The sequence below is a fragment of the Cynocephalus volans genome, chromosome 10 (assembly GCF_027409185.1).
Source record: "Cynocephalus volans isolate mCynVol1 chromosome 10, mCynVol1.pri, whole genome shotgun sequence".
NCBI lineage: Eukaryota > Metazoa > Chordata > Mammalia > Dermoptera > Cynocephalidae > Cynocephalus > Cynocephalus volans.
The window spans coordinates 117,425,625-117,445,316 of NC_084469.1; the positions used below are offsets into that span (position 1 = coordinate 117,425,625).

Here is a 19,692-nt window from a genome sequence, read left to right on the forward strand (position 1 = left end):
GCACTGGTGACCTTAGAGATGTTTTTTCCCATGAAATAACTGGAAAATTCTTGTCTTTCTGTTTTTGTAGCTATCTATGTATACCTGTTTATATCTGTCTAAAACTTTGTATTATGGACATTTTCAACGTACAAAAAATAGAATGTGTAATGAACCCCAAGCACTCATCACTCACTTGAGCAATTTCAACTCAAGGCCAATCTTCTTTCTTTTTGGTGGCTGGCTGGTATGGGGGTCTGAACCCTTGACTGGTGTTACAACACCATGTTCTAACTAGCTGAGCTAACCAACCAGCCTCCAATCTTTTTTCTGTTTAATTTTTTAAAAACTCTGCTGTAAATAGTGATAGATGAGACACCTCCCTCTCTAGGAAAGATCAGGTGCACACACAGCCAAACTAGTGCGAGGGGGAAGTTGCTGGGGCCTAAAAGAGACCCAGGTGGTGCTTTGGGAGTTGACGAGAGTTAGATAGGAGGGAAGTGGAAAGGGACAGTGTCACAGGAATGTGCTTTTGTACTGGGTGCAGTGGCAAGTTAAAGCAGCATGAGACGCAAAACATTCATCCTTGAATCACAGCTGATAAACTGGTTAGAGATCTCAATTTTCTTTTTACCTGCAGCTCTGATTTTTATTTTGTAGATAATGTGTATAAATAATTCTTGTGTTGAAATGCTTCTGTAGTAGGGTGTTTGTCAATCTCCTTTATTGAGTACCCAGGATATATGCAACTGTATTGTTACAGAGGGCTTGAGGTAACCACCCAGAAAGAGGAGATTACAGAGTGTGTGCTCGACATGCTATGGTATAGTGGAGGGAGAGACTGACATCTGCACACACTCCCATGTGTGTCTGTGTGTGGCACACACCAGGTGAATGTGTATTATGATGCGCACTTACTCACTGCATCTTTCTGGGACATGCTAAGAGTACCTGCTGAAGGAAAGCAAGTTGTCTTCATGATCAGCTGCCCTTACACAAAACATCCAGGGTGTAAGTATGAGGCTAAGCTATGTGAAGTTCATGTTTATATAGGTAAGAAAACATAAGTATTGACAGTCATGTGGTTCCAGCCTACCAGTTCAATAAATGATCCTGTCCACTTGTAAGAGGTCCAAGGTTCTGGATTTTGTTGTGGCATCAGTAATGTATCTTGTGATTCATACATGTAAATTGCTTGAGTGTATCTTAGCTATAGCTCTGCCATGAAAAACACCATTATTAAGTAATCTCGTCAGGTTTTCTTATTTTCTCTTTCAAATGTTTCTCCTGTTTGCCACTTTTCCCATTTTTGATGTCCCCGTTCAAGGCCGGCACTCACCAGTTCAGAATCACCCATATTGTTTCCTAGCCCATTGTCCTACCTTTCGTCCCTTTCCCACCCCAGCTCTTCCAGCATGGGTAGGTGGGACCTGCCACTAACAGGCTGAGGGACCTTTACTTTTCTGAGGCACAGCCTCCTTACCTGTCACCTGGGGGCATGAGATCTGCTTGTGTGGTGGTTGTGGATGAAATTGGACAACAAAGGGAAGGCTTCATGAATAATGATGCTCCGGTGAGTGGGAGCCACTCTTTTTCCTTCCTTTTTTCCTGTATATCTACTGTTAAAATATGTTTTAGCAGTTTTCTAGTCAAGAATCTGTAGTGGATCATTATTGCCTGATAGATCAATTCCAAATTTTTCTTCTTGGTTTTCAAAGTTCTCAACATTCTAGCCCAGAATTGCAAACTTTTTCTGTAAAGGGTCAGATAGTAAATATTTTAGGCTTTGTGGGCCATATGGTCTCTGTCACAACTACTTAAGTCTGCCATTGTAGTGTGAAAGCAGCCCTAAGCAACATGTAAATGAATGAGCAGGGCTGTGTTCCAGGAGAATGGTGTTTATAAAAGCAGGTGGTGGGCCTCATTTGGCTGTAGGCCTTAGTTTGCCAACTGTAGCTGGAGTCTGTTGGCTCACCTCCATTTTCCACTACCTCTTGCAAGTTTTCCTCAAATCTGGTCTCCTCCTTGTGTCTCCAGTAGACACCATGTTTATTTCAGGTTCCCCTCTACCTGTCCCTGCTGCTGATCCCTGTTCACACTTGTCTGGATTACCAGCTCTTCCACCTGCTATTCTGACTTTGTCACATACTAGCGGCCCTTCTGAAACCCTGTGGCTCTTGTGGGCAGTTGCACTTATAGCTTCTAGTCAAACAGTTGTGAATTTATATTGTGTAGGTTGAGGATTCCTCATCTGAAATGCTTGGGACCAGAAGTGTTTCAGATTTTAGATTTTTTTGGATTTTGGAGTAGTTGCAAATACTTAACTGGTTGAGCATCCCTAGTCCGAAATCAGAAATGCTCCTTTGAGCATCATGTTGTTGCTCAAAAAGCTTTGAATTTTGGGGCCTTTTGGACTTGGAGTTTTCAGATCAGGATTCTCAGTTTGTTTTAGAGGAGAAAAACCTTGAGAAGAAGGCCCCTTTCTGCAACTTGTTTGTATGCTCATGGTGCCTCACACAGACCTAGGCATCTGCCAGCTATACCCTGCTTGTAGTGACAGGAAATGGCATGTGATCACTGCAGCCCAGCTTGTGGCCGTTATGGTTTTACCACGTGGGCATCCAGTAGGACTGCTCCCAGTGCTGGTCAGAGGACAGACATGTCAGCACCTCTGGAAGTGAGACAGGCAGCTCCCGGTACCCCTTGCTGTGATCTTTCTCTCTGGGTCCTGCTGCCTTGACTTAGACTTTGTGGTGCCAGCAAGTCTGCAGCTGCACCTTCCCCCTTTTCCATACCAACAATGATTTCCTTATTCCTGGGCCTATCCCTCTTCATGCCTTCCCTTATTTTTTTAAGGGTTTAAAGTATTACAGGGATTGAGAGGTAGAGGGAGAGTAGGAAGGTGGCATTTTTCTATCAAATTCAGTGGGGTGGTTTTATTATTGACTTCTGTACTAACCTCTGTTCCTTGAATTGATGGAGATTTGTATACTTCTAGCGTCAGCCAATGGAAAATCATCGATTCCTCTGAATTACCACCTGGTAGCACATTGGTGGCCAGTGAGCTAAGAAGGCAGTGAGTGCCAGTGTTGGCTTGCTGTGGCTTTAAATCCTTGATTAAAAACCTGTGCTCTAATTAATTGCTAGTAATTAATCTCTTAAGCCACTTGGAATCAGTTGTAGTTATTGAATTGTCAAAGAGTTCATTTTTTTGGTGGTGAAGCTGTGACAGACAAAGTTTAGAAAGGCAATTTTATAACTTTCATACTTTCAAACAGTTCAGTTTCATCTTGACTTTACAGTTTAAATGTTTTTGTCATTCTTTTTAATAAAGTGTCTTTGCATGTGTAGTGCACCTGAGGTACTGGAGAGAGTTGTGATTTTTTTTTTCTCTTATGTCCTTGTCTTTCCTCTCAGGAGCCCGAGATTGCAGAGTACAGGTAGTCATTTCCACACTTCCTTATGAGGAAGGTGCAGCACACTGCAGAAGGTCAGTGAAGTGTATAGCTTCCTGACCATGGTGGGTGCAAAGTGTGGATATGGTTTCTTACCAGAGGAATGTCTGATCTGGTTGGGGAGGCAAAAAGAGTACACATGGAACAATTCAAAAGTGATGTGAGAATGTGTGATTAGGTGATGAAGTGTGACCGTGTTAAGTCTTGTGAAGCTCAAGGCAAGGGGGAATCTAAAGCCTGGAGCAGTGAGGGGGAAAGTGAGTCTTGAGCTGGGCCCAAGTAGGATAAGCTGACAGAGAGGAGGCAAAGAAAGGGCGTTCCGGTGAAAGGACATAATGTGAGCATAGCACAAAGGTGGCAGGGAACATGGCATTTCACAGGACAGCTGTGAGGAGCAGCAATCTGCCAAGCTGCTCAGGTCTTGTCACAGAAGAACCTAATAAAGTCTTAGGTTTTTCTGGGAGTATTTGCCGTTATGTGAGTTATTCATTTTGAATTATTTCTCTTCCTTTGTTTTTTGCTTCTCAATTTAGCACTCTGAATAACCCTGCTGATCAAATGGATGTGATTGGAGTAGGTGGCATTGACTTTGAAGATAACATCGCCCGCTTTTCTTCAAGGGGAATGACTACCTGGGTATGCTTTTCTTTATTAGTCTAATGTGGCTAAGGGTTTGGAAAAGCAGCTGGTAAGGTAGGCTGACCCTCCCATTCAGGGATCGAACAGCTAGGTCTGTGGTGCTTGCACAGCCATGAGGTTGGGAGATCTGGCCTCTTCAGCATCTGCCACTTCACTGTGGCAAATCCAGAGCCACTGCAAAGGGCATGGGCTGGTTCTGAGTGGTGTTTCCTAGTTCCCCTTCTTTTTAACTTATTTCTGAGTCAACTCTCTTTTTAGGTGAATTGGATTCATGCTCACTTGTCCAAACTAGTAGGAAGATAAGCAGTGCTAGGTGAGATGATTTTTTTTGGCCTTAAGAAGTAGGAGAGGGCTACCTGGTTAGCTCAGTTGGTTAGAGTGCAGTGTTATAACACCAGGGTCAAGGGTTCAGATCTCCACCTGAGCCAGTTGCTGAGGGGGAAAAAAAGTCGTAGGAGAAACCAGTGAGAACAGTTTAATATCAGCTCTCTAACACAGAAAATAATTGTGTTTAGCTGGACAAAATCAAAATAACTCCAACAAGTTAATAATTCAGCTGTTTGGGGTTTGTTTATGCAGCTAATTCACCTGTCCTTACCCATCAAAACAAAGTTCGATTCAAAATTAGTGCTCCCTTGCAGCAGCACTCAAGTGCTTTTACCCTGGAGGTGGCTGAACGGGAGCCCCTGCCCCTAGCATTCTGCAGGTTCAGAGCATCCGTTCGTGCTGTAACTTCAGGTGTGCTGAACTTAGAGGTCTTAGGAAAGTCCCTGGGATGATTCACAACTTCTTGGGAACACTGTGGGCCTTGTCCACATCTTCAGCACTTTAGGGGATAGCCTTCTGCTTGAGCCTCAGTACTGTGACAGTGTCGGCTCCTCAGCGCCCCCTTCAGTCAGCCCTCCCAGAGTTCCTGCCTCATGCCCTCAGATGCTTCCTCCTGGGTTGACCCACTGACTTCACACCACGGGCTGGTGCATGCCACGGGCTGGTGCACCCCACTCTGTGCAAAAGTCCCAGGGCTCTGCTCTGTGTCCACTCATCTGTGCTCCCTCAGCACAGTCTGTGCTGTCAGATACTGGGAAAAAAGGCATCTAGCTTCCTGTGTAAATGCTTTCACTGAACTGTAAGGTGATGTCATGTCCTTGGCCTTTATCAAGGGCTCGTTCTGTAATGGCATTCTGAGAAATGTCCCTCAGTCATCTACAGCGCTATAGTTGGAGATATCTTCACTCAGACTTTCACATACATGGATCCACACTCCTTCTGTATTCATTTGTCAAGAAGGGCTTTTCCTCTTCCAACTGGTGTACTTTTTTCCAACAGAATATAAGATCCTGGTGCACTTCTCATTTTGCCCTGATTTTCAGGAAGCTTAAGGGAGGTACTTGGTTAAAATCTTGTCCCTAGTTAGTTGTACACTTATCCTGATCATTGTAAATGGTATCTTAGTTTCCCTCTGACAACAGCTTGAAACATTCAGTCGTACCATGTACTTTTTTCCTTGGAAAGAAACATATTTCTTTTTCTAATTGTTAATTTTAATTTCCTAGTCATATTTCTAATTTTTAATTTACCTAGTGATAAAGCAGTGTCCAGTTTCTAGTCTTAGTGATAAATCAGTGTCCAGTTTCAAATCTTGCATATTGGCAAAATTAAAATATTTTTTAATTGCTTTATGGCCTTGCTATTGTACTGGTTATCATAAAACATACAAAAAGTAGTTTTATTTTCTACATTATCATCTAAGCTGTGTGGCATTGAATTTCAGACTAAAACCAGTACGTTACTAAGGTTGTACTACATTTAAATAACATATTTCCATTTGGGTTGGATTCACTCATAACTATGTATAGCTGTGTGCCAATGTCTGTGATGTAGAAACTGAGCTACTTTATTCGTAGGAACTACCAGGAGGCTACGGTCGTGTAAAGCCTGATATTGTCACCTATGGTGCTGGAGTGCGGGGCTCCGGTGTGAAAGGGGGTTGCCGGGCCCTCTCGGGGACCAGTGTCGCCTCTCCAGTGGTTGCAGGTGCTGTCACCTTGTTAGTGAGGTGAGTGTTGCTCAGCAGAGACTGGCAGCTCCCACATGGGGACGGGGGAGTGCTTGTGCCAGCAGAGTAGGAGTGGGGTCTTGCTCTGTGCCTGCCTAGGTTCAAGCATGTTGTGACCTTACTTTGTCTGTCCCTTCATCTCTACAAAAGAGGTAGGAGTCCCTTCTTTTGTAGTTAGATGACAGGTATGTGAGCACACTTTGTAAACTAAACCATAAAGCACCATACAAGGGCAAGATGTCTGTTACTCTCTTTATGTTTGTGTTCTGTTTTTTAAATATCCTGTTTCTGTGCTAGAACTGTGCTTTTTATATCCAAACAAGTATATAGATCAGGCTAAAATATTGCCCTGCCATATCCTCACTTCCTTGGGGATTCACCTTTTTTTTTTTTTTTTTTAATAACTTATTTTGTTTATATTTAAGGTGTACAACATGATGTTATAGGATACATATAGCTAGTAAAAAATGATCTCATGGAGTTACCCATTTTTTTTGTTTTTGTGACAGGAATTCACCTTTTAATATACTCTATTAGCTAAGGAGATGTCAAACCAGTCAGAGTCTGACAGTCACCTCTCCTTTATGAGAGACAAGTTTCTGTATGTCATTTATTCTCCTGGTCTTGTTGAATCTCACATACAGTTGGAATGGAACTTAGTGACTGGCTCTTAATTTTGCAGATGGTGAAACTGGAATAAAGTTCTCAAAGATAGTAGACCAGAATTGAAGCTCACGTGCTCTGACTTTCATTTGGATGGGCCATGTTGCTTATTCTCAAGGTTATAAATGTTTTTTCTGTAGCTAGCATTTATTTTGTCAGTGTATTTTCCCCCAAAACAAATCTTACTTTTTCTATTTAGATGAGGTTTTAGTTGAGCTTTTATGTTGTGATAACACATAAAACTCTGTGTGTTGGAAGTTGTTACATTCTATGCTAATTTTAAAATTTAATTAAAATAAGCAAATGATTGTAAATATTTTTATATTTAAAATTCTCTTTGGAAGAAAGTAAATTGAATATCGATTGTAACTTCTAATGCCAGAGATTATTGTATTAGTAACCCTGGATAAAAGTAGATATCTACCTCTTTCCTCTTTTTCCCATTTTGCCCTTATAGTTCAGAGCCAGATTCTTGAGAATGTTGACATTGGCCAGAGTAGTCTGTAGAATAATCATATGCTTTCTAGAAACATTGTCATTCTCTTCCAGCTGTTTTCCCCTCTCCCGTGTTACACAAAGTAAAAAAAAAAAGAGGAAAGGAAAGGTAGATTGTGGGATTTTCTGTTTTACATGTATTTGTATTGTCCAGGTGGAGAGAATTCAGCCAGCACTCCTGTTTCCAGTCTTGTTGGAAACAGAAAATACGTACTGGTTTATTTCCCCCACTTGCTATGATTGTTAGCGGGAAATGTGGGTTCTGGCTTCACTGTTGAGCTCATCAAACCTCTCTACTGTTAAATGAGTAGGGAGACGAGGTGGTTTTCCATTTCCAGCGGCATCTCTAAGTACAGGTATTTTCCTCAGCAAGGAAACCTCTGGCTTTCCTCATCTCCCTGCAGCGGATAAAAATGCCATCATGATCGTTCAGAAGTACTTTTGTGGGCTGACAGTAGCTCATAATAGATGCTGAGCAATGAGGGAGGACTTGAGCTTCCTGTGGAAGTGGAACCTAACCTTTGATTTTGCTTTATAGGCAGGAAGATTGACGACCTATAGCTTTTAGCTGTTCTTCTGTCATTAAGAGTTAATCTGCTTTGTCTCCTCTTACTTCTCCTTATGTCAGATTTAGAAAACCTGCCTAGACTCTGAGACCAACCACCATCATACAAAAATATTTAGGAGGTTAGGAGAGTAAGTTCTTCTTTTATGCTAACTGATCCTCCTCACCCCCTAAGTTGGGGATTAAAATTTTCTTGTATTTATAATACATATGAGTAGATATACAAAAATGAATGTTTTAATGCTAGTGTTACCTAAATTCCTAGCCAGGTAGAGCTGTGTGTTAAAGATGGTTGAGATGCATTCTGACGATGAAACTCTAAAGGAGGCCTTAAGTCTGCAGTGTTCTACAAGGTGTTATCCATCAGAGCATTTCATTCCACACAGGCCTCCAGATCTGGAAACAAAAATGTGAGGTTTCACTTTGGAGGCTGTGATCTTCATGCAAGCTCCAAGCCTCCTGCCTGTCTTGCATTGGTTGCCCTCTCCAGGATCCCTCTGTGTTCCTTGTCTCCCCTCAGCCAGGTTATGTTCCAGGTTGTCTTCTCCCTTTGGTCCAGCAGCCTTCCCCTCCCCTGAGGAGCCAGAACCTCTTACAGATTCTTCCCCCCTGAATCCTCTGTGGTTGATTTAGTCAAATTATTGGAAAAATAGGTGTTACTGATAATTTAGCATAAACAGGCACTAGCCTATAGGTCACTCTTCAGAAAAGCCATGTGGAAGGTTACTAAGTGGTCAGTCCCGAGGCAAGTACAGAAATGAGTTTGTGCTTGTTCTCCTCTTGCATGGGCTCTACCAAAGAAGCTCTTGTTAGATGTAAAACAAGATGGGAGGCCAGATATTAGGGATTGTCTGATTTTCATTGTTTTACTGAGGGAAAATGAACAAATATTGATTTTCCCCCCAGCACAGTCCAGAAACGTGAGCTGGTAAATCCTGCCAGTATGAAGCAGGCCCTGATTGCATCAGCTCGGAGGCTTCCTGGTGTCAACATGTTTGAGCAAGGCCATGGCAAGCTTGATCTGTTGAGAGCCTATCAGATCCTTAACAGCTACAAACCACAGGCAAGGTTGGTATGTTGGCCTTCTGAATGAGCCTTTCTCCTCTTCCCTGGGCTCTGGGGGTTTTCCCTCTGCGTGTAATACTAACTTCAAAACAAAAGTGGTCACTGATCGCACAGCACTTGGGATGCTCACTGTGACTTTATGCTGCTGCTTCTGCTAGGGTGCTGCTGTCAGAACTTGTAACTACTTTTGACTTAGTGATGTTCTGTTATTTTTGATATAAATGGTTAATTTCCTTTTTTTTATTTTAACTTTTGAAATAATCTTAGATTTACAGAAATTTTGCAGACATATATAGAGAGTTCTCATATATCTTTTGCCCATCTTCTGCCACTGCCAGCACCTTAGATGGTCATATACAATTATCAAAACTAGTAAGTTAACATTGATGCTGTGCTATTATTAACCTGCAGACTATTTACATTTTGCCAGTTTTTCCCTTTGTGCTCTTTGTCTGGTCCAGGATCTAGGCGTCACATTGTGTTTAGTGGTCTTTTCAGTCTTCTCCGACCTTTGACAGTTCATCTTTCTTTTATTGTTCTTTTATGACCATGACTCCTTTAGAGAGTGCTAGTCACTTATTTTGTAGACAGTCTCTCGATGAGGGTTTATCTCATGATTAGCTTGAAGTTATGTATTTTTGGTGACAATTTTTTTCACCTTTTATTTTGAAATGATTTTAGATTTACAACAAAGTTTCACAAATAGTGCATAAGAACCCATAAGTCCTTCACCCACCACTCCCTAATGTTAATATTTCACATAACCAGTACAAGCCTCAAAGCCTAGAAATTAACATCAATACAACACTGGTGACTGATCTACAGACTTAATTCAGATTCTACCTGTTGTCCCACTCAGGTGCTTCTCTGGTCTGGGTTCCAGTACAGGATTGCACATTGCATTTAGTTGCTGTTTCTCCTTAGTCTTCTCTAATCACAAGTAGTTCCTTAGTTTTTCTTCATTTTATTACTGGTAGTGTTCATTTTTACCATTAAATTAAGGGAGTGTGTCGTTCTGGGTCTTCCAAGAAGCAAATGCCAAGATTGAATTAGATGTCTAAGGGAGTCAGTGGGGATCAAGGATGAAGGGAAGGGAGCAGGAATAGGCAGAGAGAGTCCGAGGATTGCAGTGCTGATCTGACACCTGGTAAGAGAGGACAGAGGAAGGAATGGGGAGGAGGCACCTGTGCCACAGCACAGGTCTAAAGAAGTTTTGGCTGGTGGGAAGTCCTTGAACCAAAGTCTCATGTTAAGAGAGCAGAACTGTGGTTACTAGAGGTGGGGGAGGGGATATAGTGACAAGCTGATTAATGGACACAAAAGAGCTGGATAGGAAAAATAAGTTCTATTAGTGAACAGTTGAACTAGGCACCTATAATTACCTGCATGGTATCGAATGGCTAGAAGAGAGGAGATTGAATGTTCTCATCACAAAGAAATGATTAAGTTTTATAATAATGAATATGCTAATTACCCTGATCTGATCATCACATTGTATACATGTATTGATATTCAACTCTGTAACCCCACAAATTTTATAATCAATAGTTTCTGTAAGAAAAAAATTATATACCATGACCAATTAATGTAATGAACTATATCAATAGAATAAAGAACAAAAAACACACAATTGTCTGAAAAAACAAAAACAACGTCTCCTACTGGAGGATTCCTGTGTCCCTTGGAAATGGGCCTGCCCTAGGACCCCTCTTTGCTTAGCCATTAGCCAAGAGCAGCCCGGGGGGAAATGTGGCCTTGGCACGGACATGGTGGGGCATCTGCCGGGGTGGCAGCTGGTGGTGTCAGCTGGCTGTGCTCCTGTAGCAGGAGTCTGAGCAGCATGGCTCTATGGGGCCTTGGGTGTCATCTGCCAGGTTTCTCCCCCATACGGCTACCGTTTTTCCCTTTGTAACTAAGTGTCTTATGGGGGTATGCTTTGGGATTATCCTGTTTCTTAACATACTTTCATTCACTAATTTTAGCATTTATTGGTGGTTCTTGCCTGTAGTGATTACTCCTGAGGAGTTTCACATATGGTGATTTTCTATTCCCCTCATTCCTTTTGCATTTACTAACTGGAATTCTGCTGGAAGGAAGAGCTGTCCTTTATTCAGTCACTTATATCAGTATGGACACGTGGATATTTGATTTACTCTATGGATTGATTATAATCCATAATATGATTAGTTTGTTGCTCAAATTGTTCCTGATTTGGCTATTGGGAGCTCTTTCTAGTTGGCTTCTGTGTCTTTTCAGCATGTCCCCATCATTTTCTGAGCATGTGAGAAGTTGCCTTGGCTCTGAGGTTAGAACTGCTTCTGGAGGTGTACCTGCTCCCACTCCCCCACTCTTTCCATCCTGTTTCAATGCTCCCCTTGTGACAATCACATTAGTTTTTGGTTAATCTTTCTGGAATTCCTTTTTGCACAAATAAGCAGATACATAGGAGGATAGCATTGCTGTAGATATTCTTTTGTACTTTGCTTTTTTCACGTAACAGTATCCTGGAAATCACTATATGTCATGCATAGCTATTTTCTTCCTCCTCTTTTACAGCTGTGTGGTATGAATGTACCAATGTGTATTTAGCCACTTATCTACATATGGGTGTTTAAGTTGTTTCCAGTGTTTCGTAATTATAAACTGTTGCAATGAATAACCTTGTCCCTGTATTCTAGTTTTGTTGGAGGTGTTTCTTCAAGGTGAGTTCCTAGAAGTGGCATTGCTGAATCAAAGTTAAGTACATAGGTAGCTTTGTTAGGTATTGCTGTGTTTCCGTCCAAGAGGGTTGTGCCTGTTTGCATTCCACCAGCAGTGTATGAGTGTGCGGGTTTCCCCAGAGGCTCATGGAAAGAATGTTCTGTCATACTTGTTACTTCTTTGCCAGTCTAATAGGTGAGAAACGTTGTCTAATTATTGTTTTAATTTGCATTTCTCTAGTAATGAATAAGTTTGAAGACTGTGTGTTTAAGGGCCATTCTTCTTTCTTTCTTGTGAACTGTCTCTTCATTTCTTTTTTCTATTTCTCATGAGGTTTTTGGTCCCTCAGTTTTGAATTCTTTATGTATCAGGGTTAGTAGCCTGTCGTCATTGATATGTTTCAGATCTTTCTCCTCATTTGCCATTTGTCTTCTGATTTTGTGTAAGGTGTTTTTTGCAATGCAGTTATTTATTTATTTATTTAAATAGTCAAATTTGTTAAGTCTTTTGTTGCTGTTGCCGCCTCTGGATTTTGAGTCTTAGAAAGCCTTTCTCTGAACCGAGTGAGGTGAAAGAAATTTATCCATGTTCTCTTCTAATACTTGTGGGCTTTCTTTTATTTACTTGAGACTCCCAGATCCACGTGGGGTTATTCTTGTGTATGGTGTGAGGTGTGGATCTAATTTCATCTTTTGCCAAGTGGCCACCCATTTGTTACAGCTCCATTTATTAAATAGTCCATCTCTGTCCCAGTGACTTGAGAAGCCATTTTTATCATGTACTAAATTTTTATATGTATTTGGATGTGTTTCTGGGCTTTCTATTCCATTCCACTGGTCTGTCTGTCCACGTACTAGCACCATAATGTTTTGATTATAAAGGCTTTATAGCATGTTTTAGCATCTGGTAGGGCTAGTTCCCCTTGTAGTTTTTTAAGTAGTGTTTTCTTGGCTATTCTTGAATGTTTTCTTCATATAAATTTTTTTTCCTTTCCTTTTTGGCGCCTGGCTGGTGTGGGAACCTGAATCCTTGACCTTGGTCTAACCAACAAGCTAACCATCTAGCCCTTATATGAATTTTCATATCAATTTATCTAATTCCATAAAAAAAGCTTGTTGGAATTCTTATTGGGATCACATCAAATTTTAAATGAACTTATAAGTGATGTTTTCAAACTGTTGAGTTATTTTGTTCAAGAGCAGAAGATGTACTTGCATTTGTTCGAGTCTTTTGTGTCTTCCAAGAGGTTTTACAGTTGTCTTCCTATAGGTTTTACACATTTCTTGGTAAGTTTAAGTATTTAATCTTTTTGTTGCTATTGTAGATAGGGTTTTCTCCTATTATATCCTCTAACTGGTTGATTTTATTTCTATATGTTAATTTTATATGGTGCTACCTAAAGGAATTATTGTTTTAGTCTTATTATTGATTTTTTAGGGTTTTCCAGGTATACTAACCTATCATATGGAAATAGAGATAGTTTTACCTCTTCCTTATCAGTTCCTAAGTCTTTATTGCTTTCTTCCATCTAGTTGCATTTGCTGGTATCTCTAGCATGGTGTCACATAACAATGGATATAGTGAGCATCCTCATGGTGTTCCTCATCTCAGTAGAAATGCTGCTTGTGTTTCCCCAGTAAATAAGGTGCTTGCTTTAAAATGACTAAGGTGTATGTATTTTATCACAATAGGAGATTATCCATCAATTGCTGTTTTCTTGAGTGTTTTTCATCAGGACTGTGCATTCAATTTTGTAAGCTTTTTCAGCATCCATAAAGATTTGTATGAACAGTATGGACCTATTAATATGGCATATGATATTTATGAATTTTCTAATATTGAACCAATCTTTACATTCCCGAAATAAATCCCACTTGGTCGTAGTGTATTATTTTCTTAATATGGTGTTGAATTCTATTTGCTAATAATGATTTGTTAGTCGACTCATATTAGTTGAGTTAAACTGTTTATAGAGCACAGGTACCAGCAAAGTTTACAAACATGTTTCAGGTAAGACAGGTACTTTTGCTGGTTTATACAAAGGTAGCCTCATGGCTAACCCGCTCAGGATTTTTAAAGTACGTGGTATCTATTTAAAATGACTAACTGTGGTACATGTTGATTATAACTGCCCTTGAAAGGCACAGTATCCTAAAGATACTCTGTTTGGTTTTTAATATTGTAATTCAGTTGCCCCAGATGAATCTTTGTTATAATGAACTAATGTAAAATATTCTTCCTCTGGTTGGTGTTTAAGATATGCTAGAGATTCTTAATAAGATGAAGCAATCAAGCCGGATTGCATGCTAGCTGAACACAGTGCAGCTTGATAAGCAAGGCTCATGTATACCCAACGTTCCAAGTGAGGTCATCTTGGGTCATGTCTGCAGAAGCCCTTGCCTCCTTTCCTGTCTTTTCACCCTTGCTGTGCTAGGAATGATGTTAACCCAACACAAATTCATTTCAGATAAGGGGAAACCATGAAACAAACAAAATGGCTAGGCACTTCTGGCACCAATTATGTCTGAGTCCTCAGGACCAGTCCCAAGCTCAGTTCTTTGCTAGAAGGATTCATGGGAGGACATAGCCTGTGGTCGTACTCACAGAGAAGTTCATTACGTGGCACAACAAGGAAGCATAGAGGGTATGTAAGGGAAAAAGACATGGTAGGGAGAAGGAGTCTGGAGAAATCCAGGCTTAGGTTTCCTAAGCTATCTCCTTTCCATCTTCCAGGCAGGGGCTTACAGAGCTGGCCCCTTTCCCCAGCAGCAAACTGCATTGATGTGTGTGTGTTTCTGTCTAGGGAAGCCCCCTGAGACTTGAGTCCAGTGTTTCCACTGGGATTGTTCACATAATAATTCTCTGCCAGCCATAACTACCAAAGCTCCAGACTTATAGGAGGAAAGAGGCATTCCTCATACATCACACTATTTGAACAAACAGTCTAGCAGGCTAGCACAGTGGCCTTACCAGCACAGGAACATTCCAAAGCCAAATTTCCAGATGCCAGCCAAGGGCAGTCCTGTAAGCAGGTCTTTCTAAAGCTCAGGTCTGCTGTGTCAGCTCTTTCCTACCCAGCTGTATTGTTTCATTGTAGTTTCTAATGTGGTCTCCTCTAACACTGTATTCTTTGTTTCAGTTTGAGCCCCAGCTACATAGATCTGACCGAGTGTCCCTACATGTGGCCCTACTGCTCCCAGCCCATCTACTATGGAGGAATGCCAACAATTGTTAATGTCACCATCCTCAATGGCATGGGAGTCACAGGAAGAATTGTAGATAAGGTGATATTTCTCTCTGATGTGGTCTCTGACTTGGTGGTGAACTTAGACATGGCCCAGACCTTTAAGCCTTAAGTTATTTCTCCTGAAGATAAAAAAGGAAAGGTTTTCTTTTCTTGTCTAGGGTCCTAGAACTGTTGGAAGTAGTGATTTGTTATACACTGAGTCCTTTACAGAATAAGTCAGGGTATAAATTAATGAAATCAATTTTACTTTTTGGCTTCAGCATCTTGAGTTTGGCTCTTGAATCAACTAATTTTATTTGATTCATCTATACAGTTTCCTTCCTATAATTGAAAGCCCAGTTGTAATTGTTTTATTCCTTAATGAGCGCAAATGGGCCATCATGTTTGGAAGGTATGATCTTTCTTTTGAATTTAGTTTTTATATATTTTAAAAATATTTACTGTGTAGCCATTATCACAACAGTAAAGGATAGGAAAAGAGAATAGAAAACTTACTTACAGCCCCAAAACATAGATAGCCATTATTTTTAAAATAAGTATTCTTTTCCAGCCCTTATCTGAAACATATTTTTTATCTTTGTGCCATAGGCAAAAACTTCAGCTTTTTTTTTTTCAGTCCTCATTATATTGTAAATATTAAAAATGTAAATATATGCATAGCACTCATGTACTATTTAATGGTTGTTTAAAATTATGTATAATTCATAAATTATGATTTGTTTACTATTTTTCCTTGCTTGAACAATTAGGTTGTTTTCAACTATCAACATTTCACTGATTATCTTTGCGTATATAGTTTTCTTCTGAATTATTTCCTTAACATAAACTCTGTGGATTGGAATCCTGCGTCAAAGGGCGTGAACATTTTTATGGCCATTTACATGTACCACCAATTTCTTTCTAAGAGAGTTATATTGGCTTAGGTTGCTTCTGGCGGTATTCAGGATGAAGATGTCTCCAGCATGCCTGCATTGGTTAATCTTTTTTTTTAAAAATTATTCCATGAGTTCTTTAAAAATTGAGATATAATTCAACTCACATACCATAAAACTCACTCTTTTTAAGTGTGCAATTCAGTGGTTTTTAGTATAACCACAACATTGTGCCATCTCATTCCAAAATATTCCCATCATCCCAAAAAGAAACCTCATACCCATTAGCAGTAATTCCCCATTCCCTCCTCCCCTGTCCCCTAGAAACTACCAGTCTGCTTTCTGTCTCTGTGGGTTTGCCTGTTTTAGACATTTGATATAAATGGAATCCTACAGCATTTGTTCTTTTGTGACTGGCTTCTTTCACTCAGCACAATATTTTTAAGGTTCATCCATGTTGTAGCATGTATCACTACTTCACTCCTTTTTATGGCTGAGTAATATTTCATTGTATGAATATGCCACATTTTGTTTATCTGTTCATCTGTTGATGGGCATTTGGCTTTTCTAGGTGGCACATCTTTTAACTTTACCTTTAGAGGGGGTACAATGGGCACCTCATTTGTGGAAGTGGATATCTCCAGGTTTGTTTACTAATTGTGTTTCCTCTTGTGTGAATTACTTTTTCATTTCCTTGGCCTGTTTTCCTGTTGGAATTTGGATTTTCCCTATCCTAACAGATCTTCCTGTAATAGAAAAATTAACCATTGCTGTGTTTTATGCACAAACGTTCCCCCAGGTTATTATTATTGTTTCCCTCTACTACTACTTTGGTGGGTTTAAATTTTATTTGCTTCTCTACAAGTTTTACATTTTCATAGAGTTGGATTTTCATCTTTTGTGGTTTCTTCTATTGGAAACATCCCTCCAGAGATATAAAATCTCAATTTTATTTTTCTACTAATTTTCCTTTATATGGTTATTGAATATTTAATTTTACATCTGGTTAATTTGATATGGTATAAGGTGGACAAAAATTAACTTTTTTATCAATTGCCAGCTGGTGGTCCCAAGAACATTCATTAAAAATTCCTTTCCTTCTTCATTGTTTGTGAAGCTGTATCCTACAGATATTTTTCTTTTCAGAATTTTTTTTTGATATGCTGACTCACTTTGGGAGTTTGTTCTTGCTGTGTGGCTTGTGAGGGAAATGAGTAATTTAGGTTCACTTGAAATATTGGTTAGTTATAAGAGCTCATTTATTTTTCTTCCAGGTGGTCTCGTCTCACACTTCCCTTTTTGATTTCCTCAAACCTGGGAGGGACGGGAAGGGTATCACCTTACAACGAAGCCAGCCCTTCCTCCAGCTGCCCATCACTAGCTTCAGAATTTGCTTGGGGACAGTTGGTGTCCACGTCATTTTATTTTTTTCAATTAATGTGATTCTTTAAGCATACCAACTAATTGGGATCTAACCTCAAATCTGAGAGTTTTCATATATATAAGTTCTCTAGTCATATAAAAGTTCTTCATCAAAGTTCACACATCAAAGACATGTACACCCCTCCCACCCCCCAGTTTTTAAGAGAAAAAAAACCTCCATAAAATTGGAGGCTGTCAGAAATAGTGGTTTCTAGAGTTTTCTAGTGGATATATTCTAGACAGTCCATAACTACTTTGGTTATAGGTTAATTAGTTTCTGTGTATAAATTTAATTTTTCCTTGTTTAATGAAATATTTCTCTAAAATTGATGTAAGTAACTTGGGAGTTGAGGTCTAACTGGCTTCCATCTATTTTCTCTCAGACCATTTGTCAGCCTTTGCTTGATTTCTTTTTCCTACAGCCTGATTGGCAGCCCTATTTACCGCAGAACGGAGACAACATTGAAGTCGCTTTCTCTTACTCTTCTGTGTTATGGCCTTGGTCAGGCTACCTGGCCATCTCCATTTCTGTGACCAAGAAAGCGGCTTCCTGGGAAGGCATTGCCCAGGGTCATGTAATGATTACCGTGGCTTCCCCGGCAGAGATGGAGGTAAGGGTGTGCCAGGGAGGTGGCTTGGTTTTCTGGACCTTTTACCATCACCAGCCAGGAAGAGGGTAGGCTTAATGCCTGGGGTCTTGGCTTAAGGCCCGAGACAGATGGAATTAGCCTAGAAGGCAAACACTGATGGTCCCAGGGCTTCCAGAGCAACTGGAGTTTCTGCCAGCCCAGTAAATGGGCAGTGGTGTTTTCTGGTCTGTTGCCTTACAGCGGCAGAGAGGACTGTTCTGTGCCACATTTTCAGCTCAAAATGCGTGCACCAAAAATATGTATTCTGTAAAAGGAAATGTAGGGTTAATACTCTGTGGCTCCACTAGTTTTTAGGAACAAAGTGCCTTAAATTTTAAGTCTTAACTATTGAGAGTGTGAAAGGGATTAATGTAGTACATGAATGTTCCATCACACACATGTTGTTACTGGAAATTCTAGTGTTCACATTATTTGAGTTAAATTGGTAAATAGAGATGGTTTTTTTAAACCTGAAAACCTGGAAGTTTTTTCTTGGCAGAGGGACATTTCAAGTTTCTATTTTCTTTAAGTCAAAAAATGGTGCAGAACAGACTTCCACGGTGAAGCTCCCGATTAAGGTGAAGATAATTCCTACTCCCCCTCGAAGCAAGAGAGTTCTCTGGGATCAGTACCACAATCTCCGCTATCCACCTGGCTATTTCCCCAGGGACAATTTAAGGATGAAGAATGACCCTCTGGACTGGTAAGCAGCCACTAAACTCAGGTGCTCTTCCCTTCCGCAGTGGGACTCGGCACCACTGCTCCTGCTCCTGTGGGGAGAAGGCATTGCTCAGCTTCCTTTTGAGCCTGGACTTCTGTGACCTCTAAACTTTGTAGGTCCTTGTTATGCTCCTTTGAAACTCACAAGTATAATTAAATAATTGTGAGTAAAACCTTGAAGTTATCCTTAATTGCTCTCTTACCCTTACTTCTCCCTTTGAGTCAATCAGCAAGGCCAGTTGGTCCTGCCTTCACTGTATCCTGAGTCATCCCATGGCTGACATTCTCTGCTCCCTCCCTAGTCCCAGCCATCGCCATCTCTTGCCTGGATGGCACCTGTAGCCTCTTAACGGGTCTCACCCCTGTCATTCTTGCTCCCCTAAGTTCTATTTCCGATGTAGCAGCCCTGGTAATCTCCTTAAAACATTAATTCTATTATGATTTGCTACAAACTCTCCAGTGGCTGCCTGTTCAGACTTCCTCACGTGGCCACACCTCCTGGTGTGACCTCCACAAACCTCTAGGATCTGGCGCTGTTTCCCTCCCTATCCCCTCACACACCCATCTCCCGGGCCCTGTTTCCTGCAGGGCCTCTGGGCTGAATCCTGGCCCACGAGCCAAGGTGATTTCTGCCTTCGTGTTAAGTAAAGGAGTTTAGACTCGACACTGAAAATGGGGAGAAGGAGAGGCATTGAAACTATCGAGCAGCATACTTACAGGGTCAGATTTGCCTTTTAAAACATATGTCTCTGTGAGGGAAATTGGAGAGACTGAAACCAGAGGCAGGTGACAAGAAGTGTTGGGAGTTGATGGACCCGGGTAGGGCTGCAGGTCTGCAGAGGAGCACACGAATCAGCGCTGTGGAGGAGGTGGCATGAGGGTGGCCCCTGCGTTCTTCCATGGGACATTTGGGAAGGGTGTACAGTGGGAAATTGAGCGTGTTTGGGAGGGAGAGGGACAGAAAGGCAACGATATCCGGTTAGCTGTATGTTGTCGCCTTAGTGTGCTTGCCTTGGGTGGCTTGTTCCAGTGTCTCTGTATTCCCACGGCCACGTGCTAAGCTGATTTATCAGATACAGATGGTGTTAGCTGTTACACGAATGCCCCTGCTCAAGTGATGCTTCAGTGCACTTTAAAAAACATGTTCTTTGGCCATTTTTTCTTGTCATTTTATCTCTTTTGTGC

The 19,692-nt window shown here is 40.9% G+C and overlaps 1 protein-coding gene across 5 annotated transcripts in view; it reads left to right on the top strand.

Annotated features, from left to right (window-relative positions):
* MBTPS1 (membrane bound transcription factor peptidase, site 1) overlaps positions 1-19,692 on the top strand; it is a 54,849-nt gene that overhangs the window by 21,148 nt on the left and 14,009 nt on the right. For all 5 annotated transcript variants that reach the window (XM_063112011.1, XM_063112012.1, XM_063112010.1 and 2 more), the window contains 6 exons: positions 3,968-4,070; positions 5,978-6,129; positions 8,759-8,920; positions 14,757-14,901; positions 17,581-17,769; positions 18,318-18,490. In XM_063112011.1, the coding sequence (XP_062968081.1) occupies positions 3,968-4,070; positions 5,978-6,129; positions 8,759-8,920; positions 14,757-14,901; positions 17,581-17,769; positions 18,318-18,490 (924 nt within the window). The remainder of the gene's footprint in view (positions 1-3,967; positions 4,071-5,977; positions 6,130-8,758; positions 8,921-14,756; positions 14,902-17,580; positions 17,770-18,317; positions 18,491-19,692) is intronic.